Genomic DNA, 24,630 nt, shown 5'->3' with positions numbered 1-24,630 from the left:
ACAAGGTAAATTCCCTGATGGTTAGTAATTTCCTTAAAATTTTAACCATCATGATACCCTTGTGTGATTACATGGTCTAAAATCAGGGTAATCCAATACTGTAAGACCATCCTGCAGAGGCCAAAGTTTGCAGCATTGGTCTCCTGCAGATGCAGCTGCCAAGATGAACATGCAAGTTTGTTTTGTATAAGCCCCATTTCCACTGGCCAAAAAAACCCTGCAAACTGCTAACAGTCTTTTCCTGCAATGAGAATAGCTTTCATCTTCATTCAGCCCCGAGTCAAACGATCCTGCAGTTGGCACTTATTGGCTCGGCTCCTATCAGCACTGATTGGAACACAAAACCAGATATTGCTTTTAGTGGTTAGTGATCTAATATTGCTTTCAGTGATCAGTAATCAGCCCTGAAAATCCTTACTGGAGCACCCTTAGTATGAGCATATAACTGGATAGAGAAGACTTACACTGGAAAATGTGTTTCAGAGTTTGCGAATGGAATATTTGTTTATAAAGCTTTTTTAAGGTGGCCCTCCATGTGATGTTCCATCTTATGGCCTGACAAACACCAGACATACTTCCTAAGGCCTGAGATATTCTTGCTTTTTAACTATGCATTTGTATAAACAACTGGCTGCATCATGGGTGTACTTGTGTAAATATTTCTGTATGTTACTGCTTCCACTAGAGGAATTCCAATAGCCATAGAACATCTGTATTTGATTTATACTGTAGCAAAGCCACAAAGATGAAAGAGAATGAAGTAGGAGGACTGTAAGCATGGAGACACCTGAAAAGTTTAGTATTTTGCCAGTTCTGAGATCAAGGCAGAAAAAAAAAAACATGGTGCCATTGTACGGTTACTCAAGCAAGGGCAGCCCTCATAACTGAAAAAAAAACTATTCAATAAGCTCAGGTGTCTGATGTCTGGAGAGAAAATACACCATCTACACTGTCCCACTCCACTTTTCAAAAATTTCCATCCATGCTCCGAGATTAAGTTCTCATGCGTTGTTTTGATGGTTTCGATGTAAATATCTAAAACTGTACCCATCTCATGACATTTATTCTGACAAGAATATTTGTCACTGTGCATTGGCAGTGACACATTGCACAGATGCAGGAAATTAAAACTTTCTGCCATTTATATCACCAATGTACTGGCTCCTGTCCCAGTCACATCCCCATAACCGCTACACTGCCCCTGCCTTCATGTAATTATTAATTATTCATTAGATATGCACATCCAACGCTCTTAACTATCAGGTTGAAGATTGTCTCTCCCCTCTTAGTTTGGACATTTTAAATAGTTCTGGTGTCATTAATCTTAGGTGTCCATTGTGGCAACCTCCCCTGCTTCTCCCCAAAATGGAGTCTTTAGGAGAAATCAATGGATTGTTCGTTTCACCCATAATATAAAGGTTTCGGTTGCATGTTTACAAGAAGGGTGCATATTGGGAATGGTGAATGTCCCTGATCTTGCAGTAGATTGCTAGCTTTTTTCCTGTTTTTTTTTTGGTTTTACTTTTAAATATTATTAATTGCACTGAACATTAATTCCAACAAAACTGTCAAAATATTTTAAATTATATATTATATTTTGCACAACCACACTTCACACCTTAGAAAATGTGTAGGAGGATTCATAAGGAATGTGAATATGAATTAATGATGACCATAATATAATTTTTTATTGACCCTTCCAGAATAGTTTAATAAAGAGAGAAAAAACTGTGTCACACCTCTTGCAAAAGGTCAGAAATAGTTATGGCATTAATATATTAACAACATTAAAATCAAATTATGCAACGGTCTTCTCATTGGGTGTTGATATTGATGCAAACTCACCAATATAACTCAAAGAGTCTGGAAAATGTTAAGCTCTTACAGGTCTCTCTGAAAGTCACATTCTGCAAATCAGGAGATATCAGGACTAGTTCATTTTGTATTATCTATCCAAGAAATATGTCTGTATGATATTGTTTCACACGCTGGGGAGAAAAACAAAATTTTGTAAAATAAGTATGCACATCACTACTGTATGTTGATGAGCCTTTAACACCATAAAATTGGAAAATTTCATGTTAGGCCGATTCCATTTTTTTTGTTTTTTTTTTTGTTAATGTAATCATTACAGATTTTTGGTACAATTTTCTGTCAAATCAACTTTTCTTCAATGAAAATTTATTTTTCATATATACAGAAAATACTACTCTTGAAAAGGGACTGGCTATACAATGCCATTCATGTGAAGATTTCCTTTCTACGCAAAAAAAATCTGACAGCTAAAAGAATGAGAAAAATAGAGGGGGAGGAATCAACAGGGAGAGGGCAACCGAGGTACTACTTGAAATGAGTTTTAACCAACGATGGCAGCTGAAGAGAGGCACTGCTGTTGTGACTAGAGAGGAAAATGTCCCTCCACCATTGAGGACCTAGAAGGGAAACTTTGAAAACACTGATTGATATGCCAGTCTTTCTGGTAGTTGTCCATGTGCTGTCAATTCAAACAAAGATGGAGAGATAGAAAAGGCTGAAAGATGATGTGAAGCACTGTGTTTGTGTGTGTGTGTGTGTTATTAAAAGTATTTTTAATTGGCTATAGTAATAATTCCCAAATATATTTAAAATTCCAAAAGACCTTGGGTTCTTAACTGCATGTGAAGATTTTAGTATTTATTCAATGTGTTCCAAAAAATACCTTACTTATGTCTGCCTACAAACAAAATGTATCCATGATTGCTTGTGGGCTGGAAGTCTTGGACAAATCAACTGTAGTTCGCATATTTTTGTAGAGCTTATTTGAAAACACTTTTGAGCCTTTGAGGGGTAAAGTTTTTTTTTTGGGGGGGGGGGTCACACGGATTAATGATCAATATGTTTTCAACAACAACCAAAAATGTATTCTTTTAAGCTTGTTTCTACATTAGTAGACGAATAAATGCAGTGTCTTCTTGTTGAACTCAAACAAGACAAGTGCATTGCTTGACATTACTCAATTTTAACTTTCACTCATATGGTGTACATTATTGATTGATGGTGTCCAGTGTACCATCCATCCATCCGTCCATTTTCTACCTGTTAAGAGTCCGGGGGGGGCTATCCCAGCCTTTAGGTGGGTCACCAGTCCATTGCGAGGCCAACACAAATAGACTGATAACCATTCACACTCACAGCCACACCTACAGTCAATTTAGAGTGTCCAATTAGCCTAGTCCCCTCTTGCATGTCTTTGGACCATTAGAGGAAGCCAGAGTACCTGGAGAGAACCCACACAGGCACAGGGAGAGCATGCAAACTCAACACAGAAAGACCCCAGGCTTGAACCTGGAACCTTCTTGCTGCGGGGCAACAATGCTAACCACTGCACCGCACTGTCACCCGGGCAGTGTACCATTTGAGCAAATACTGAAATATTGCTAGCTTAGCTCAACAACACGATGACCAAATAGGAAATCAGTTTATTTTTCCCCCCAAATTCTATTCCATTTATTATATTATCATTTCAAAAAGCACAGTTCACAGAGCACAGTTTGCCAAGTGTCAGTAATCTTTTTCAAATTCCAAAAGTTAAATAATATAATTAAAGTAAGTCATGCACTGAATGAAATTAATCAAGATAGAGGGTGGATGTCAAGGATGTGGAGCCTCAGCACATGAATTATTAAAAGGTAAAAGAAGAGGACAGCCATTTGTGAGACAATTAGCTCAGGTGAAAGAGCCTTAACATGAATATGGTTGAAGAGAAAACAATCCCCAGGGTGTGAAGTAGTTGGTTGTTGCCAGTTGGACACAAGCAGGGTCGTGTTGGTGAAGATTCCTAGTCAACCAGGCGGTGGTATCTCTTCAGTTATGTGTCGCAGTCAACTGGACTGTTTCAGTTTTCTCAAGACATTTCACTTCTCATCAAAAGGCTTCTTTGGTTCTAAGTCACTGGTGGGGGGTTGCAGCCTTTATTCTGTAAAGCTCAAAAGTGGCATTGTTTGGTAAACAAAGAGCATAGCAGGTCTGAGATCAGTTTTCTTTTCTAACACTTGAAAGCCAGGCCACAAACCACTCCTAACTATCACAGGCTAACGTTACATTACCTCCACACATAACGAGATATATATCAAGGATGAATGGCCAAAAAAGGTGTGCCAGATTTTTTCAGCTGCAAAAGGGAATGGGCGTCTCATTAATGACGATGAGGAATCCACAGAGTCTACCACGTTTGCAGCCATGGCTTAACAGATAAAACTAGCTAGCACATCGCACTCACTTGGCATTTGAGTAGCCAAGCTTCTATCAGAAGTAAACACTGCTCCTCTTCTTGCTTGCACCTAACCAGTGAGTATTTTTTGATTCCAGTGCTCATGAAGGAGAGGACAGATTTATTTCCTTTGGCCTTCATAGTTGTTGAAAACAACACTCCAAGACTCTACAGGTTTGTCGACTCTTCATGCTAACATGTAACAACGGAAGCATGTGGTCAAATAGGGCCTTCCCCAGATTCACAGATGAGCAATGACCAGGTCAATTTGGCAATCAGGTAATTGGCCATGTATAATTGGGGAGAAAAAGCGGGAGACCGCCAAATTTAAAAAAAAAGGAGGCTCGTCCCCAGCTCTTACATCTCATCCAAAGCCTGTCAGACCTGCCAAATACAAAAAACCAAGAGGGTTCAAAAAAGCTGAACTTGGGGCTTCAAAACTCAGAATCCAGAACCCAATGGGCTACATCACACTTTCTCCATCCACTTCTTAAATGGTCTATGTCTGGCACAATTCAGCCTACACACACATTAATACTGATATATATCTGAAAGGCCAACATGTCAGTCAAGTTCTAGTTGATGCCTGTTTAGGAAGTCTTAATCATACATACAGTAGAGTGAATGTTCTAAGTCATAACGAGTCTCTGTTTGCATACAGTAAGTTAAAACTCACTGCAAGGGACATGCTGGCAGCTGGAGGCGACAACAAGCCTGATATGTGGTCTAAGTAGTCCTGACAGCACAGGGAGTGGCGTCCTCCTCCACAGCTACCCACAGGCATTGGAACAAGCCAATAGCACGTGGCCTTATTCCCACAGAAGCTGTAGCAATTACAAATTATGCATTCAATACACATTTAATTGCTGTGTGGAAGAGGGTTGTGTGTGGAAAACACACGACCAGAACAGACCTAGAACAAGAAAAAACATCTAATGTACCATCCTCTGAAGTCCACATATTGTATGCATTTATACTATTTAATAAATCTTTTAAATACTCTCTTGCATTCAAAATCAAAAGAATATTCGTTCTCTGTCTAAAAGTAAAAAGAGGAGGAAAAGTTTTTAAATTCCCTCCATTAAAGAAAATAATGATGGCTTGGGAGAGACACCTTGGGTGATCGTTGATAAAAAAGGGATGGAGAGACTGAGAGCTTAAGCTATTCAGGATAAAACATCCTCTCTATCTTCCTGTCCTCCAGTTAGTCATGATTTCCCACTTGGGAATCCATCAGTACCCTGCTGAGTGGAATCAGGAGCACTCAGAGGTGTGATAGGCTATCAGAGCTGGACAGCCACTTCAGGATGAGACAGGCCAGCTAAGTACTTCATTCACCAGCATCTTGTGAGACAGCATTTGGCAGTTCTAGCTTTGATGGCAGGGTCAGTGGTGGCTTACACTTAGCCTGGGACTCTAAGCTTTTTGGGTCATGAACATGATATGCTGGTGTCTGGTTCAAATCGCAATGGTCCCTGAAATTTGATGTCAGTGTGTCACATTTTCTGTTCATCATAGGGTTGGGTAGCAAACTCAGTAACTTTAAGGATACTACCCAAATCACACCGGTACAACAGGTACTGATTCATGTAAAAACCAATTGGTGCCAAATTTCAGTGACTGTGAAAGAATGGGGGAAAAATGAAGGGAGCGAGACAATACATTTAGTCTTCGACACAACAGTGAGAGCATAACAATGTCACGCTCTGTAGTAAATGTGAGTCCACAGTGGTCAAAATCTAATTTATGGAAGCAACTTATACAAAACACAAGATATACATAGAAGTCAACAAATGCATAGTGTTCACTTCCTTAAAAGTTTGCACTTTCAAAACTTGTAAAATTAAAACAAAGTGCAACAGAAAGTGAAAAATTTTGGGAAGCACAGGACAAATTGACAAAAGGTATCAAGGTCGAACTGACCTCCCAATACATGTACTTGGACAAGAAGGAGGAGCATTAGAGGTAGTGTGTAACCCGTTCCTCACTAGGCCTGTAGCGATACACTAATCTCGCGATACAATACGATACACGATATTTGGCTTACGATACAATATATATCACGATATTTGGCTTAAGATATGATATATATCACGATATTCAGCTCACGATAAAATTCGATACACTTACATCATTTTCTGAAAGATTTTAAAGGGACAAAGTGATTTTGGTGATATCTTGTGAGTGTTCCATTGACTTTGATTGAATTAATTGAACTGAAAGCATCAATTACACAATATATGGCTCTGACTGGCAGCTTGCAAATGCTGGACAAAAAGAATCAAAGATGTGGTAAGACAATTAGTTTCATTTTTTGAAACTGAGTGCAAATTGTAGCTTAAAAGCTTTCGAAAAGTAAATTGAACAATGAAGTGTTAAAAGTGCAGCCAGTGGCCTTCTTTGGCAGCTTTTTGAGCTTGATACTGAACATATGAGGTAGCTACTAGCCAGTCTAGCCACCAGGTTAACTAAAAATAAACCATAGCAGCCAAGAATTCAATTCGCAGTTGACAATAGCATAGCGGGGCTCCCCTTCCCCATTCGCCTAAACCCGGTGTTTTCCACCACCGAATAAGGTATCAAATCCTGACAAATAAAGTAGGCAATGGACTCTGTAATTTTCAGCGACCTCGGTGAAGAAGATGGGAACTTATTGCAACAACCGCTGTCACTGTCCAGCGTGGTTTGTTTCGGGTCGCACCGCAGCTTCTTGGGCTCAGTCTCAGTTACCGTGTCCCGGTGGTGATGTTTTAGGTGGGCTCGCAGGTTGGTGGTTTTTCCAAAGTCCTCAAAGTTCGTGTGACACAGCTTGCAAACCACCATACTTTTGCCTAAATCATCACTTTCCTTTTTGTTTATGAAGCTACAATGCTCCCACACTTTTAAGCATGCAGGCGCTGGATTTATACTCCCCACCATTCTCCTGAATGTCTCAGCTCTAACCGGATGAGAAAGGCGTCAGTGTCTGGGTGACTAGAAATGCTCTAGCAACACTAGCGTCTGGCAGATCTAATGGCTCTTCCTGCAAAGTGCAGGACACGGGGGATTTGAATGGGGCTTAATGTATCGATACTCGCGACTGAAAAATCGATACTCTGGGGAAACAAAATTTTGATATATATTGCAGAATCTACACAATTTCTCAGCCCTATTAGTCACAAAGTGGTACAAAGTGCCAGAATCAGTCCCGCACATCACCCTGCTCATAAATGAAAATTTTAAAGAAAAAAAACTTGGGACCAATGATGAAAACCACCTCTGCACTTCAGTCACCAGAAGTGAAATTTTTAATGCTAACTGATCTGTGCTCTGTGTTTTTCAGCATACCACTGTCTAGAGATGGGAATTGATACGATTTTTACGATTCTGATTCCATTTTTGATTCTGCTTAACAATTCGGTTCTTATTCATTCTCTTATCAATTCTCATTTCGAAAAAAAGATTAACAGACTCTGTCAGTAGGCGTTAGTAATAGCAGGTTTTACAATGAGGCACATAGCGTTAACATGATAGGCAGTGTCAGTTGGTTAGTTACCTGCAGAATTAACAGAAGAGGACATGCTAATGTTGCCGCTGCTGCTGGGTTGGAGAAAACGCGACATTCATTCAAAGTTATCACATGCTGTGTGTGCAAATGTTTCTGCATATTGGTAGTATTTCCTCCCTTTGATGAAATATCCACTTTGCAAGTATTGCAAGTTGCCCTGTTGTCATCCTTTCGCATGAAATGTAACCAAATTGTTGAGCATTTGTGCTGCTTGGGCAGCATGTTTCCTGCTGGCTGCACTGGTGAAAGACATCGCCACTCACGTAGTGTAGCTTCCGTAAGCAATGCAACATGCTTAGTGACGTCATTCGTGCCCACTGGAATTGATAAGGAAATCGTTTGCAAAATTGGCAAATGATTCCAAAGAATTGAAACACTGGGAACCAGTTCTCAACAAGAACCGTTTTTTGATTCCCACCCCCACCACTGTCAGTAGATTCCTGTTCTCTGCTTGCATTCACATACAAATGTAAGCAATATATCTATATATGCCAAGGTGGCGCCTGTGACTCTGCTAACCATTTTGATCTCCTAAGTGTACAGTGTAGATCACTGCGCCAGGGAGGAGGTGTTATAAAAATAAAACAAGGATACTTGACACCATACATGCAAGACGCGTTAAAGGCATATTTGAGAGCATGACGTGGTATCACCTGAATCACTGCACCAGAGTTCCAGAGGATAAAAAAGGGCAGTATAAAACATAAAGAATGATGAGAAAAATGACTGTATGGGGCAAACTAGTGACAACCACTCTCCTGACGATGGCCAGCCAGCCCCTGCCAGACCCAAGAAGATCCAAGCAACTGCAGGACACGAGAAGGAAAGCAGCAGGCTGTGAACGGAGCCACTCTCAATGACTCAGATAAACAGTGCCTGGGAGCAATGGACAGTCAAACAGACATGGTGATGGGCCTGCGGGGAGCTCAGATGGTAAATCTGTACTAGCAAATGGACAAATGACTCATATGCACTCTGTGGTCCAAGGACTACTGGGGATGCGGACCTGTTCCCCATACCTGGAAAGGAGCCTGACAGGGGGGACTTGAAATTGTTGCCTGTCAACAGACTCAGTGGACTGAAATTGAACCACAATACACTGAACTATGCATCTTTGAGTCACAGTTGTCATCAAAATCTTGAAATTGTGTAATCCATTGTTACAGTACTAGCACACATCATTCTGCAAATGCATACATGTAACTCCATACAGTCATCATATATTCTTGTGTAAACAAAAGTTGTAAAATTACCATCTCATTACATTACAAATCGTCCTGTCATATTCACTTAACTTGAGTATTATGAAAAATATGTTGTGCCGACAGTTCACGGTTCAAGGTGTGACTTGAGAAAGTTGGTTGCCAGTGGGGAAGGGGCCGTGGGAGAATTTTCCTTTTGAAAGGTTTTTCGCTCCCATATACTTCTGAAGTTGTAAACTGTCTTATGTACTCTTGTGTACTAAAATGTGTCTTTGATTTCCCAGGTAAAGCTTTCTCCACATTTTCCTCTGTGTTATCCACCTGCCAGTCCTCGGCTGTATCTGACTCATCCTCCTCTCTGATCACTTCACCAGCCTGCTCCCCAATGTCCTTTGTGTCTGGCTCAACCACTTCCCTTGTCACTTCAGCAGCCTGTTCCACAGAGAGAAACATACACTGTGTACGGAGATTGCAGTGGGCTACCTCTACGTCGCACCATATTCTGATTGTACCACATACAAAGGTACGCTGACTGCTTCTTCACCATGATGTATGAACGAGGCTCCCTCTTGTCTCCCAGTTTCTCTCGCCCCTCCACATGACACACCTCAACCAGAGAGATTTCATGTTGTAGGCGAGGCTCAGCAAGGTTGAATTGGACCTGCGGCAGCTCCACACTGATGGATCCAAACAATTAGCCACTGGAGCTAGCCAGCCCTCATCAGCCGGTGCAGACCGCCCTACCTTAGCCCTGACTTGCATTCCCACCGCAGCTCCTGAGCAGCTGGGAAACCAAGGCGGCTCGGTGACTGTCCAAAGGATGCATAGCAGAAGCCGGCTTTCAGTGACCAACCACTGGTTCACATTTTGAATAGGTTCTTCCCACTCAGCGACACACCCGCTGAGAAAACAACTCTGGTATTTGGAAGTTCCATTCTGAGCAACATGAAATTCACCGACCACAGTCAAACGTATTCCAGGGGCCAGAGCAAGCAGCGTCGAGTCAAATCTAAAACTGCTGATTAAAAGTAAACATAAATATGATGAAATTGTTATTCACATTGGTGGTAATGAAATCCGACTAGGCCAATCAGAGGTCACCAAAATAAATATTGAGTCAGTGTGTACATTTCCGAAGACGATGTCGGACTCTGTACTGTTCTCAGGACCCCTGCCTTATCTGACTAGTGACGACACGTTTAGCCACATGATCATTCAACTGCTGGTTTTCGAGGTAGTGTCCAGCAAATAAAGTGGGCTTCATAGATAAATGGAAAAGTTTCTGGAGGAGACCTGGTCTGATTAGGATGGATGGCATGCATCCTACGTTGGATGGAGCTGCTCTCATCTCTAGAAATATGGCCCAGTTTATTATCGAACCAAATCCCTGACAACCCAGAGCTGAGACCAGGAGACAGTGCTGCCTTTTTACACGCTTCTCTGCGCATCCACCAGGGTAGTTACCCATCCCAACCCCCATAGAGACTGTGTCTGTCCCCCAACCATGTCAGTTTATTCACTCCAATTCTATTAGAAGAGGAATCAATCAGAAAAACCTTATCAAAACTAACACAACGAAATTGGATGAGGACTATTAAAGATCAGATCTCTAATACCAAAAACTCTCACATTAACACTCATAATCCTCTAGGCTCTGGCCAAGGAGGTGGAGATGCTGCCATTTTTGACAGAAGTTTAGCAATAAATCCCAAATCCAAAATAAGTTTCAATTCATTTGAAGGCCTGATTCTCAGTTTGTCTCATCCAACCTGGAAAATATTACAGCCACTTTTATTTACTATTGTGTACCAACCTCCTGGTCCTTACTCTGAATTCTCAGACTTTATGTCCAGCTTAGTTCTTAAAACAGATGAAATCATTATCGTAGGTGACTTCAATATTCATTTGTGTTGATAACAGTCTGGGTAGTGTGTTTATCTCTCTTCTAGACTAAATTGGTTTTCATCAGTCTGTCCATAAACCTACTCACTATCACAACTACACTCTCAACCTTGTCCTGACATATGGAATTCACGCTTAACATCTAGTTGTATTTCCACAGAACTCACTTTTATCTGACCATCAATTAATCACTCTCAAATTTGTACTTATCGACTACAGTCCACTAAGGAAAAAAGTAGTTTCCAGATGTTTGTTTGATCAGGCCATAACTAGATTTAAGGAACCGATTCCATTGACGCTAATTTCAGTGTCATGTCCCATTGCAACTGAGGACGCCGTTGTTTACCTTAGTCCCTTCCAACTTTTTATTGATAGTGCAACAGGCATTTTAGGAACAACTTCGGACTCTATTGCCCCATTAAAAAAGAAAACTATGAATCCAAGGAAACAAGCACCTTGGTACAATTCCGAAACTCCTCAGTTAAAAAATAAACCTCATAAACTAAATAGAATGTGGTGCTCCTCCAAACTGAAGGTGTCACATGTCATCTGGCAAGATAGCCTTAAAACGTATGGGAAAGCCCTTCATAGAACTAAAGCAGCCTACTACTTGGCATTCACCAAGGAACACAAGAACAAACCCAGGTTCCTCTTCAGTACTATAGCCGGACTGACAGAGAGCCACACCTCTATTGAGCCAAATATTCCTGTTTCCCTGAAAAGCAATGATTTCATGGACTTTTTTAATGACAAAGTTCTACTTATTACAGAGAAAATTCTTCTCCTCCTGCCATCAGCTGACTACATGGCACATATAACCCCACAAACTTTAGAGGCAGCTGTTGGACCAGACATACACCTTGATAGTTTTTCTTCGATTAATCTTCATGAGCTTAGTACAATATTTTCGTCCTCTAAACCATCCACCTGTCGTCTAGACACCATCCCAACTAAGCTGCTCAAGACTTTTTACTTGCAGTTAGCACTTCTCAGATATGATCAATGTGTCACTGTTATCTGGCTATATCCCACAGTGCTTTAAAGTAGCACTAATTAAACCCCTTCTCAAAAAAACAACTCTGCATCCAGAAGTTTTGGCAAACTACAAACCAATATCAAATCTTCCTTTTCTCTCAAATTCTGGAGAAAGCAGTTGCTAAACACCTCTGTGACTTTCTCCATAGCAAGTTCTTATTGGAGGATTTCCAGTCAGGTTTCAGGGTTCATCATAGCGCAGAAACAGCACTAGTCAAAGTTACCAATGACCTCCTACTGGCAGATGAGGGACTCATCTCTGTGCTGGTCTTATTAGATTTTAGAGCAGCTTTTGATACCACTGACCATCACATCCTACTACAGAGACTGGAACATTGGCAAGAAAAGAAACCACACTAAATTGGTTTAGGTCATATTTACTAGGTCGATCTCAGTTAGTACTAGCTAACGATAATTCCCCTGAAACCACTACAGTAGGCAGACTTAACACCTTGTTTTTTGATAAAGCTTATAGTTAGGGCTGGCTTAGGCTAGCTCTTAGCTATGCTGCTATAGGCTTAGACTTCTTGGGGATATCCTACGGTGCACTGGGTTTCTCTCTCCTCATCTCTTTCCTCTCTGTCCTCCTGTATGTGTTATACATGAATCATACTCACATGTGTTACTAATTTGTCTTCTTCTTCAGAGCCACTGGGCTCCCCAAATCCCAGATCCCGGGCACTGCTGGAGGAGGCTACAGACCTGAAGAGGTTCAACCTGCCACCCTTAGCATCACCTGCTCAAGTCACCATCTGTCCATCATTCTCTTCCTTTTATCTCCTTCTTGAGTTCTGCCTCTCTTTCCTTTGAATATCTGTCTTTCTCCATTATCTGTCTTTGTCTCTGCCCAGTTCTACTGCCCCCTCAACCGCTCAAAGCAGATGCCTACCCATTGAGCCTGGATCTGCTCAATGTTTCTGCCTGTCAAAAGGAAGGTTTTCATCGCTGCTGTTGCAAGATGTGCTTGCTCATGGAAAATTGTTGGGTGTAAATTCATTGAATTAATGTGGTACTAGACCTGCTCTACTTGTAAAGTGTCATGAGATAACAACTGTTTTGATTGGCGCTATACAAACTGACTTGACTTGACCATCATGACATTTACCCTGCTCTTTGTCTGTAAAGTCCACAGCACTCTCCACCAGGGAAACAGTAGCCAGATGTGTGTGAGGTTTGATATTAATCGCATGCTGGGATAGGTTCATCAGTCTGACAGGGGTCCTTTTATGTCCGCAAAGACTCTGGCAACTAAGAGGTCTTGCGGGAACTGCAAGGTGGAATGCCCTTCAATCAGGGCAGTATAAGTCTTCCTTTGTGGGCCGGCCTTTATCCTGCACATTAATCCATCTCTTTTCCCCCGGGATGTGCATTTCAAAGCCAGCGTAAACAGCTGGGCCTTTAATTTCATCCACTTCACCATGTTTGGTGCTCCCAATCACCAGTAGAGCAGTGTACCACTCTGAATGACTCTCCTTTACGTGGTAAAGGAACTGCTGGCCATAGGTTGCTTAAATATGTCTTCTGGATGAATGGAGGACAATAGTTCCCACAACCAGAGGGACAGAGGAGCGATACTCTGAGTCAGTGACAACAAAAGCTGGCACACTCTTGAACTCTTTCCCCAACACTGTCAAGTTAATGCACAGGACACCATGGTGGATCATAGTCTGACCAGCTGCACCTTCTATGGATATTTTAGAAGGTTGTAGCTTTTGTTTCTGAAGAAATGGATGGCTGCAACAGTATTTGTAAGTAAAACTGGTTATCCAAGAACCAGAGTCAATGAGCACCCTGCATTTTATTCCACTGACTTCCACCTCCCCCCATTCCTAGGGCCTACTCAAGGAGTGCCCTCTCTTCCATCAATAGTTTTGTTCACAAGCTCAGCTTGCAGCTCACAGAAGCTCAGATGTCCGGGTTTCATAAGTGCAATCCTTATATACACCTCCTCTTCTTTAACTCCTCATTGGAAATGCCGGGTGAGTTTACTGTCACAGTCAGGGACAGATCTGCCACCTTTCTGGCATGCTTCTAGAAATGCTGCCTTCAGTGTTATAGCATCAGAGCAGGCAGACTCTCCTGACCTCTGACCATGGTCATAGAAGTCTGCTAGTGGGCTCAAGGAGCCCTGTGTGTCACCATATTCCACCCTCAGTTCATCAAATGCCTTTTCAGGGGTTTGGTCATGGGGAGGTAGATTCAGGACCAGTTTTCTGGCCTAACTGCTCTGGTGATGCACCACAGTGGAAAAGCAAAGCTGCATGGGAAGATCAACTGCCTCCAGTCAGTATTACCGGTACATGTCACAAATCAAGTCCTCGACAAGCATTTCAAATCCAGTCCTCGACAAGCATTTCAGCATTACCAGTGAAGACTTGAACATTCTTCACCTGATGAGTCTGCAAGAAACCACCACAGGCAGCCGACGGGAGGCCCAGGATGGGTGTGGATATGACTTTTGCATTTAGTGGTGCAGGAATGTGCTGTGTGGAAGATGGAGGCGGGAGCGTGGGTTGCAACAGTGACTTGGGATACATGCTGACTAAGCGGGTGTCTGTAGATGTACTGGAGCATGGGTGTGGGAAACAAATGTATAGTCCAAAGCTGTATGCGTTATATTCATAGAGGTGGGTGCAGCTTGTGACACATACAACTGGGGTGTATGCCCATACTCTGAACCTTGGGGGCTCTGCTTAGCTGCAGAGGGGTTATCCATAATGCCCATTGTTTGTGGTGCTGGGAAACTTGGCATGGGGGCTTGGGACACAGGTCTGGGATTGGCATAGCTTTTGGGGACCAGGGGACTAGGCTGATTAGCTTCTTGAATAAAGGGAGATAACTGGATGGTTCAGGATTGGCTGCTGTATGATGTGTGTCTCTGGGCAGCTGAGATGCAGGTGACTTTAAGGTGAGAAGATAGCTGTGGGCCCATACACACTGGCCTTGGGCAGGTGGACTGACACCATGGCCATCTATTCAGCTGGCTGAAGCACCAGGGGAGCTGCACTTGGGGTTACAGAGGCTGGTAGTGTGGACACTCGGAGATCAGTGGGGTGCACAGCAAGCCTATTCCTGAGTCTGTGCACAGCTGGATTGGAGTGTGGAACTGCAGCTGCAAGGCAGTGAAACTGGGGGGCTGGGTGGTTAGCTTTGACCTCACAGATGACTGTTGATTCCAAGTGCCTGCCATTGCTCCTTCACGCTGGAGGTGAGTTTGTGTCCTCTTTGGATAGTCATAGCTGTGACTTGTTACAGGCCCAAAGTTGGGTTGGGTCTTGATGTCCCTGCAGAGGGTCCCTGTTTCAGTAAAGAGTCTTCATAGTCACTCATCATCCTTACTTTACTATCTTTGATTAACAGCAGAATAAAATGTGTGAGTGTGTGTAAGTTGCTTGTTATAAGCTTAACTGTGAGTAAGTACAGCTTTTATTTCTGGTAGAATGTAATTGACAAAACAAGATCTGTTATGCAATTCTCACCTTATAACCCAAAACTCACATTAAACTTGCATTAAACTCAAATTGTCACGATACCACCTTATGCATAACACAGAGTATGATTGAGATTAACTAGCAACGCTTGGTTTACATTAACAGGGTTTCCTGCAGCAAGTGCCTAAGCAACAAACACCTGTCGCCTTAATGAACATCTTCCAAAAAAAACAACAAAAAAACAATATTGCCCGTTTTATTCTGTCCCGCTTTCTTCCTTTCATTCCAAACTGTGACCAACGGCAGTCTCACTTCTCTGCAGAAAACATTAAAAACGTGTCATGAATCAGAAAAGAATTAGTGTTTGAAATCTTTAAATACAGTAGGTCTATGTGGGATGCGTCCGAACAGTGGCATCTGCTGGTTGAATGTCATTGTGCTATGTAGCTACCTGTCTTCGTTTGCCAACATCTGGGAAAAAAGAAAAGTAAAACTTTTTGGGAAGATGTTCATCCAGAAGTTGGATAGCCAACAATCAACCTGTTGCATTAAGATAATTATTCATCCAAATTCTATAAATTCGTGAGTAACCTGTCAACTGTATGCTCGTAGTAGGCTATCTGCAATTATTAAGATAGGTGTAATATTTTCTTGTCAAGCCTAGTTGTGTGTCCCACTAACACCTGACTGGCAATCTTGATGATTGCATGTGATTTTCTCTTGCATTGTACAAAGCCAAATGGACCGACCAAAAAAAAACAAAAACAAAAAAAAAAACACCAAAAATTGCAGGCTTTTTCTTGAAACAAAGCATGCCTACCTTACCCTCGGCACCTCCTCCTCCCCCACCACCACCGCTGCCACCTCCGGATCCCCAGCAATCCTCTAAACGCCGATGTCGTGGGTGGAACCCAGAGTGGGCAAAGACCTCAAATATGCAGGGTGATTTTACCACACAAAACACAGTGAGTAGAGCATTATTTATTTTATACTAAATGTTGAAATTTGAAATATAGATTAAGCTACATTGAATGAGTTATTGTAGTATTCCTAGGAATGTTTTGCACACTATACAGGATGCGGCGTCAAAGGGCTATACGTGGCCCCTCTCAAAGGCCTTTCATATAAGTGCCCTGCACTACCTACAGGCTTGATGCCTTGGACTCGCACTTGAGCTCAACAAATCATGTGTAATGTGTGGGCATTTCAACCCAATCAAGCCAAAGAAGGTGATTGAGTTGTTCACGAATAAAAAAAACAAACTAGTGTGATTATAATTATTACATTTAAACTAACAATGACAGCTTATTGAATGTTTGTTTATTACGTCTACCCATAAGTGAGGCATTTCAGCCCATTTTGAATGTGGAGAATGAGGTCATAATTGGTGGCTTCAAATGTCTATACTGGTTGGTAAAGCATGAAATCGCCCACCATACGAATTACCCAATACTACTGGATCTGGCAGACCTCCTAGATTGCGAATATTTTGCAAAATTGAAGGTAAGAATTTTATTTCATTACAGTGTACATTTGTTGTCGTGAGTTTTTAGTCAAATTAATTCTAATTTAAGAATTTTCCTTGATTGATCAAAGGACAAACTCCAGGTCCCACAGGATCAAATGGATGAAAATGCTACAAATTCTGGGTAGAGTGGTTGAGGAGCCCATTTTAGAAGCCATTAAAACATCAAAGGCTTTTGGCTTGGAAATTGTTAAGTCCAAAGACATTGGTGTGAAAATTAGATATCTATGTCAGGTACAGCAGAAGTCACCTTCTTAATCATTTCTGAATGGGTCATGCTGACGTCCTGTATGTGTAACAAAAGCAGGATAAGACTAATCGTTTTTTTGTAAATATTCCAGGTATACAGACAAGGAAGGACAATTGTTCTGTCAATCCCTGGTTCTTGTATCCATTTCAGAGGGCAGGGGCTTGAATATTGCAGAAACTGTGAAGCAGGTCATAATAAAAACAGAAATACCTAAGGACCATATCTTCAGCCTTGGCACAGATGGAGCAGCAGTGATGACTGGTAATGTGAATGAATGAATGAAGGAGAATGGCAGTTAAGTTAATGTCGCAAATAATAGGTTGCCTTCACCTAAAAGCTTTTTTTAAATAATTATTTTAGGAAAACAGAATGGCACAGGAAAATTGTTGACGACACCTGGCCAGGGTGAGTGTCAGTGCACTCGTCTGCTCATCGCCTGGCCCTGGCATGTAAAGATGCAGCTAGGGAAGTGCCATACATGAAAACATTAAGAAAGCATCTTGAAGACCTGCACCTTTATTTTCAAATAGTGCAAACCACACTAGTGCTCTTAAAACAACTGCCAGTGTCCTCCAAGTAGAAGACCTGAAAGTCACCATAAGTAAAAACACTGTACACCATATTCCCTACATTAATATATATGGATTGGATTTAATTGCGCTAACTCCCTCCCCAGGAGGTTAAGGACACTAGGTGGTTATCACAAGAGAGGTCCATTTCCAATCTCCAAAGAAATCTGCCTGCAGTGCTTGCTACACTTGCTAAAAAGGCAGGTATAAAGAAGGACCCAGTAACATGAGGGTAGTGTCACGCTGGACGAAAACGAAAATGACAATGTCAGACCCCTGTTTTTCCATGACGAAAATGAGACTAAGACAAACGTCACCATAGCCCTGTAAAGACTAAAATGTGATGAAATTGTATACATTTTCGTCTGAGACTAAACTAAATTGTTAGTGGGTGGACGATCAAAGTTTCAAAACATGCGTTCTTTTTTCCGCCAAGTATAACATGCGTGCAATGTCAATCAAGAGCTCAAACATCAGAATGGAGCCAGCTGTAGCTGTTGGTCCAAATGGTCACGCCCCCATCATCAGTACACACACACGAAAAGCCTCCCTCGCGCGCGCACACACACGCACACACAGAGACAAGTCTGGGCCTGTCTGCAGCGGACGAGACACACAGCATGGCAGCAGCAGCGGTGTCGGGTAGGTGTAAAAAGAGGGATGATTTATGGTTGAACTTCAGATACAGTCCGAGGGACAATAAAACAGAATGCCTTGTACGGCCTGAGGAGACAAGTCAGACGACGGAGCCACCACAGCTTCCTCATGTTGTGGCTTGAAACTCTCAGGAAAAAAATACTACAAACATTTGCTGAGAGAGTCTTTAGCGTTACAGGTGACCTCAGTCGTGGCCATCGTAACAGAGCCAGAGTCATTTTAGAGAGAAGCGCTTTTGTCAAATTGAACCAGTAGGCTACCTAACGGCAAGTTGTTACTTGACTAGTGTCATAGTACAGGTCCTACCGTGCTTCCATGTTGCTTCTGTTTGGTTGCCATAAATAGTTTTTATATATGCAGAGCAGGAAATTTTGTTTTGATGTTTACATATTAGTAAAGCCATTCATGGCCATGTTGAGATTTGAATGTCTCTAGAATTTGACTTGTGGTTGTGAAACTTGTTTGCCGTGAAAAGAGAAGACTGCTGCTCCACCCTCATATTCTAGTAGAATTGCACTAGGAGCCACTTTGTGTTCCCATCCTACTTCATATGGAAGTCAAGTATGCTTTTATTTTTTGTTTAATCATATTTTCTTGTGATACAATACTCATATTGTGTGCCAGTGTGTTGTCTGCATCTGCAACAAAATAATAAAAGTAAAAGGTAGAGAAAGAAAAAGAGGGGGAAAAACTCACCTTTGAAAGTTAGATCAGTTTCAGTGTGCTTCATTCAAATACCTGTATTGGCCTATTAAGTACATACACATATATCTTTGATTTATAGGTATCTTTGATATTTGACTTAAACCTTTGAGTTTTCATCGACTAAAACTAGACTAAAACTATCAAGGCTAGAAATGACTAAAATGTGACTAAAACTAAGAAGCATTTAGTCCAAAAGACTAAGACTAAAACTAAATCTAAAATGCCTGCCAAAAACAACACTGCATGAGGGTTGTACACCTTGTGTGAAACTTACAGATTCGTTACAGCTATTCACCTGCAAGCATCTTCGTGTTGTAGGGCTGTCTGGGTTGACACGTCTCTGCAACATTGTGTGGGATTGACAGGTGGATTGGAGCGGCATCCGCAGTGATGTGGGTGCTAAACCAGTCCATTGTGGTAAAGAGGGAGCTTAGCCAAAAGGCATTTACCAGTCAATCTACGTTCCAACCCTCACCTATGGTCATGAGCTTTGGGTAATGACCAAAAGAACAAGATTGCAAATACAAGCAGCCAAATTGAATTTCCTTCGCAGGGTGGCTGAGCTCTCCCTTAGAGATAGGGTGAAAAGCTTGGTCATTCAAGAGGGACTCAAGAGTACAGCAGCTGCTCCTCCATGTCAAGAGGAGTCAGTTGAGGTGGTTCGGGCATCTGGTGAGGATGCCTCCTAGATGCCTCCCTCAGGAGGTATTCCAGTCATGTCCAACCGGGAGGAAGCCTCGGGGTTGGCCCAGGACATGCTGGAGGGATTATATCTCCCGACTGGCCTGGGAACGCCTCGGGGTTCCCCTACAAGAGCTGTGTAAGAGGCTGGGGTGAGGAAAGTCTGGGCTTCTTTGGTGAGGCTGCTGCCCCCGCAACCCGGACCCAGAAAAGCCAAAGAGGAGGACGATGATGAGTTTTCCTTTGTAAATATAAAATCATGTTTAATTTGCATGTCTATTTAGGTTCCTGTTACCATTGAAACATTAAGAAATATTAAAATTAAAGCAGTAAGTGTGGAGTTTGCATATTCTCTCTGTGCCTGCATGGGTTCTCCAGTTACTCCGGCTTCCTCCCACAGTCTAAAAATTGCAAGAAGGGACTAGGCTAATTGGATACTCTAAATTGACCGTAGGTATGGCTAGGAGTGTGAATGGTTGTCTGTCTATTTGTGTTGGCCCTGCATTGGACTGGCGACCCATCCAGGGTGTACCCCGCCTCTTGCCCGAAGGCTGCTAGGAAAGGCTCCAGCCCCCCTGCGACCCTTAACAGGATAAGCGGTAGAAAATGGATGGATGTTTTCTTAAAACTTGTGTACTATTTTTGTTGTACATTTTATTATATCCAGTATGTTATGTATCATTATATGTGGACCCGAGAAGAAATAGTGGCTACATTAGAGGAAACTAATGGGGATCCAGTTAAATAAACGATACATTTAATTTGTGTCATCAACAAACTGACAATCTTTGTGACTAAATTCTGTTTTCTCTTCTGCTGTACTAGTCCCTCTCTCTATGCCAACCACCAACGCTTTCTCGCTGCAATAAAACAAGACACTCCCCCCCCCACACACACACACACACACACCCCACTGCCTCCTGTCTGTGCTCTTCATTTCCTCTAAAGTTGGTGGAAAGTGAAGATTAGACATCATACAACTAAATGTTCATAAAGTGTGTGTGTGTGGATTAAGTTCAGGTTTCATAAGAAAGATGGAACATGTGGCTGCAAAACCTAGTGGGGAGCAGTGAAATCCAGAGTCGCTAATCTCCCGACTATATCCAGAGATGTCAAGATCTACAGATACAAGTATGAGCTGTAGTATCAACCTGTTCCTCTGCATTGTGAGATTCTATCACCAAAGTCACAACACACTTCATAAAAACAGTATCACATCATCTAGTTGACAGAGAGAGAGAGAGAGAAAGAGAAAGAAAGAGAGCGAGAGAACTTAGATATAATTACCAACAACAAAATTGGAACACATCCTCTTTTTTTTTTCACAATGAAGATACATGTGCCTCCTCTGGCATGTATCTGTGTTGTTAAAAAGTCACCATGTCTGTATCAGGCACATGCCAATGAGAGATTTGAATATCAATACGGGTGTGGGCATATCCCTATATCCATTTCACCTCTAAAAACACTGACATGATTGACATTTTTGATACATCCCAAAAAAAACTTGTACTAACTTGGAAAACTGTACGATCCACTATTCAGACCTAACAACATGTTTTCTACTTTATCCATTCATTTAAAGTAATTGTGGGCTCTGCCAGGAAATTCCATAACTGAATTAGATTCAGATTCCAGTCCAATATGAAAAATACTGTAATTGCAATGCTAAGTTGAAAGGGGAGAGGGGAAGGTTAGCCATTACACAACTCAGCACATTACTATGACAGGCGCTCCAGTGCTCCATATCTTCTACTTTCATATCCTATGCCCATTTTTGGCTCTTCCTTCTGGTAACACTGAGCAGAGATGACAAGGGAAAGCCCTTTTCCACACAAGTGCCTCTGGCTTCTGTTGCCTTGTCAGAGGTCTGGTCACTGGCCGCAAGGCAAAATGGTGCTAATCCTTGATGCCCAATCGTCTTATGTAACACACATTTTGAGTGTTTGCCCCCAGAGATGATTTTCAGTTGGCCCATTAAGAGAGAGAGGAGACGCTATTGCATAACAACTCCAGGCGTGAAAGATACACAAATCTGAGCACCTGATACTGCTCTTCTACTGCCTATCACACATCCAGCTATGGAGCTTGACTGATATTAGTTATTCATTTCAGCATTTCATATCTTTATAATAAATAAAATTACATTACTGTTCACATTACTGATCAATCATTTTGGCTGATAAAGTTTATTGTTTAACAGTAAAGTGTTAAACAGTTTAACAGTCTTCATTTTTTTACTCAGTTCTGAGTTCTATTTTTTTTCAAGTCCAGCTGCATACAAATTGCAAACATATCTAAAATCCTTTCATCATACAAAATCAAGATAACCTTATGTTTATGCAAGCCAAAGTGAAATAAATCCAGAGTACAGGGAACCATTAGAGAGAAATCAATTACTTCTGTTGACAGATGGTGGCAGTACAACAGAACTCACCATAGCCATGTGGATAACAATCTTAACAAACTGTGTAAAATGATGCATAGCAAATCAATGACACATTTCCTGATTGAGCAATGACATATAAATTAATCGTATCACCATTTCAACCCACACATACGATAGGCTATCTAAGAGAAGCATGTCAAAATGTAATATGCCATATCACACAAAAGGGGAAGGAGGAGAAGAGAAAGAGGAAGAACAAGACGATGTAGATAATTTATAGAAACAACAGCAACTCTGATTTAAGATTGCATGGTATTATGTAATCTGAGTGATGTATTGTAAAAATGACAACTTTGTATACCAAGCAGGTCTGAAAAACAGCAAAAAAATAAAATAGTCCAAACATTAACAAATACATTAAAATCATCAAATATGGAAATAAATTGATATAAATTATTCATTTTTCTATTCTGTCGTATATTTTCCTTTTAACATAAAAATCCATTTGATAATTGATGTTTTTAATTCCATTTATTATTTATTATTATTATTATTATGTAATCAATTTATTGGGTCAGTGTTAGTGATTATGTCAATAGTCCTTTATATATGCAGGAAGCAACAAGTCTAAGATACACTTATGCAGACAGTCATTATTTAAGTTGAAAATTAGTTTCTATTCTGTTCCTCTAAACAAAAGATCGATTCCTGGGGGAATTGAGAAACACTGTGTACAATATTTGCATGTGCATCTGTCTTTGGAGGAACAAATTGTGCAGTAGTAAAGCAAACATCAAGGTCCTTGGCACACTAGCTAGTCCTAAGTATTACATGGCATCAAATCAAAGCCTGTACATTTTCTTAAAACGTTTTGATATTGCTGATCAAGTATAATCCCAGGCTGTGTGTAATTGAAAGGAATTATCACTTAGCTTGCTTAGCTGGAACGAGAAGTGTCTGCCATGATTTTTTTGCATTAAAAAGATTAATTATAATGTGTGAAGAATCAATAAATATCATAATACTCAAAGTAGCAATATTTTCTTACACTCCTACCAGCCACTGTGGCCCTACATAGCAGGCCCCACAGCAAGTTTTGATTTTAATCAAATTGAAGTCTGTCTCTTATTAAATTTAGATTATTATAACAGAACAATGTTCTGGAATAAACAAGACAACATGTACAATCATAACAGGCACAAGTTACCAATATTCCATTTACTCCACACAACATCTCCTGTATTTAGCGTCACAAATCAATACCATTAGCAGAAGTGCATTGAGCGGTGGTTATTGCCATGCTGTCTTTCTTAATCTTATGTTAACAAACCAGTCCAGTCAACTACAGTCAGTGACGCATTTTTAAATAGCATATTCGAGCAAATGGCCACTTTCAGTAAGTACTAACAACCTGTTAAGAAAACATCTTTCATCTCCAATTTACAAAACTTCCACGACTACAGAACAGGAGGAGATCACGATTCTTAATTATGAACAATGACAGCTACACACGCCAACTTGTCCTAAAGTTGTAACCGCAGTAGAACGTGTCTCAAATTTCAATACGGTCAAAATAACGATGTTCCCATGAAGCCGATACAAGTGTTACCAGTGCTATTCTTATCTAGACAAATGGCAATCACTGGTCCCAATTTTGAATGGAAAGAAAAACATCCATTATGTTGACGTCCATAAGTTAGGGAAGATAATTGAGAGGTTTCATTTTAAAGACTTACCACATCAATATAACATTCTCAAATACAGTATTGTCAACCAAGTAATGTGATAAACTTGGAACATATGGGTTCTAACTTATGTGCAAAGTCTGAGAGGCCAGCAGAGCAAAAGAAAAAAGTACTTTACAGTAAGTTTACCTGGACTCTTCAAGTTGTATTTACTCTCCATTCCGACAGATGTAACAGACGTTAAGTGATGAAACAGTGTTGAGTTTCTCCAGCTAACTGGCTAGCTAGCTCCCTGCCACCTACTTAGCGTTAGCTTAGCAGCTCGGCTATACTGCTTCGGTTCTCAAATATGAGACGGGCACCTGGAAGCGAGAGCCGTCCTCTCCCCTCAAACCTCCGTATCGTGGATAAGAGAGAACAAATCTACATTCAACTGTCAAAATGAAATGTTTGAGAACTCTTTCGCAAGGTTTGAAAGCTGTTTCGTGTTTTAAATTTTCTGTCTATGTCGTTCTCGTGACGTCAGGCGTGGAAACGTAAACAGGAAGTTACTGACACGGGAGGGACGCTTTCGCTACTATTCACGAGAAAAGCAAAACGATTGGGTAAAAGGGTACTAAAATAATTCAGCGGCCAATCGGGTGGCACTTTTAACCATTCATATTGACGTGGAACCCCGGACAGCCTTCTAGCACCCACAATCCATTGATCGAATATGAAGTAAAACATCCTCCGCGTCTGCGAAGTGAAGTTAGCTGTGTTACACTTGCATTCTCCCTCAATGAAAATACATAAAGAATAAT

General features: G+C 41.3%; 1 protein-coding gene and 1 long non-coding RNA gene across 3 annotated transcripts in view; both read right to left on the bottom strand.

The window, feature by feature from the left end:
* The window catches only part of ube2j1 (ubiquitin-conjugating enzyme E2, J1), a 70,136-nt gene extending 45,764 nt beyond the window's left edge, over window positions 1-24,372 (bottom strand). The window contains exon 1 of the mRNA XM_086189833.1: window positions 24,017-24,372. Coding sequence (XP_086045959.1) covers window positions 24,017-24,047 — 31 coding nt within the window. The 5' untranslated portion in view covers window positions 24,048-24,372. The remainder of the gene's footprint in view (window positions 1-24,016) is intronic.
* On the bottom strand, window positions 15,799-19,636 carry LOC147242674 (uncharacterized). 2 transcript variants are annotated; one of them, XR_015110662.1, is made up of 4 exons: window positions 19,368-19,636; window positions 19,064-19,115; window positions 17,352-17,399; window positions 15,799-16,294 (listed from the first exon to the last, which is right to left on the bottom strand). It is a non-coding gene; the product is annotated as an uncharacterized LOC147242674 (long non-coding RNA). The 2 variants fall into 2 exon arrangements; XR_015110663.1 differs by lacking the exon at window positions 19,064-19,115 and having other exon boundaries at window positions 16,269-16,294.
* Window positions 24,373-24,630: the final 258 nt, after the last annotated feature.

The sequence above is a fragment of the Aulostomus chinensis genome, chromosome 20, assembly GCF_037954235.1.
Source record: "Aulostomus chinensis isolate RoL2024-O1b breed Wild chromosome 20, RoL_Achi_v1.0, whole genome shotgun sequence".
NCBI classification, from domain to species: domain Eukaryota; kingdom Metazoa; phylum Chordata; class Actinopteri; order Syngnathiformes; family Aulostomidae; genus Aulostomus; species Aulostomus chinensis.
The sequence above is the reverse complement of the archived record's forward strand: the minus strand, read 5'-3'. Positions and strand labels throughout refer to the sequence as shown.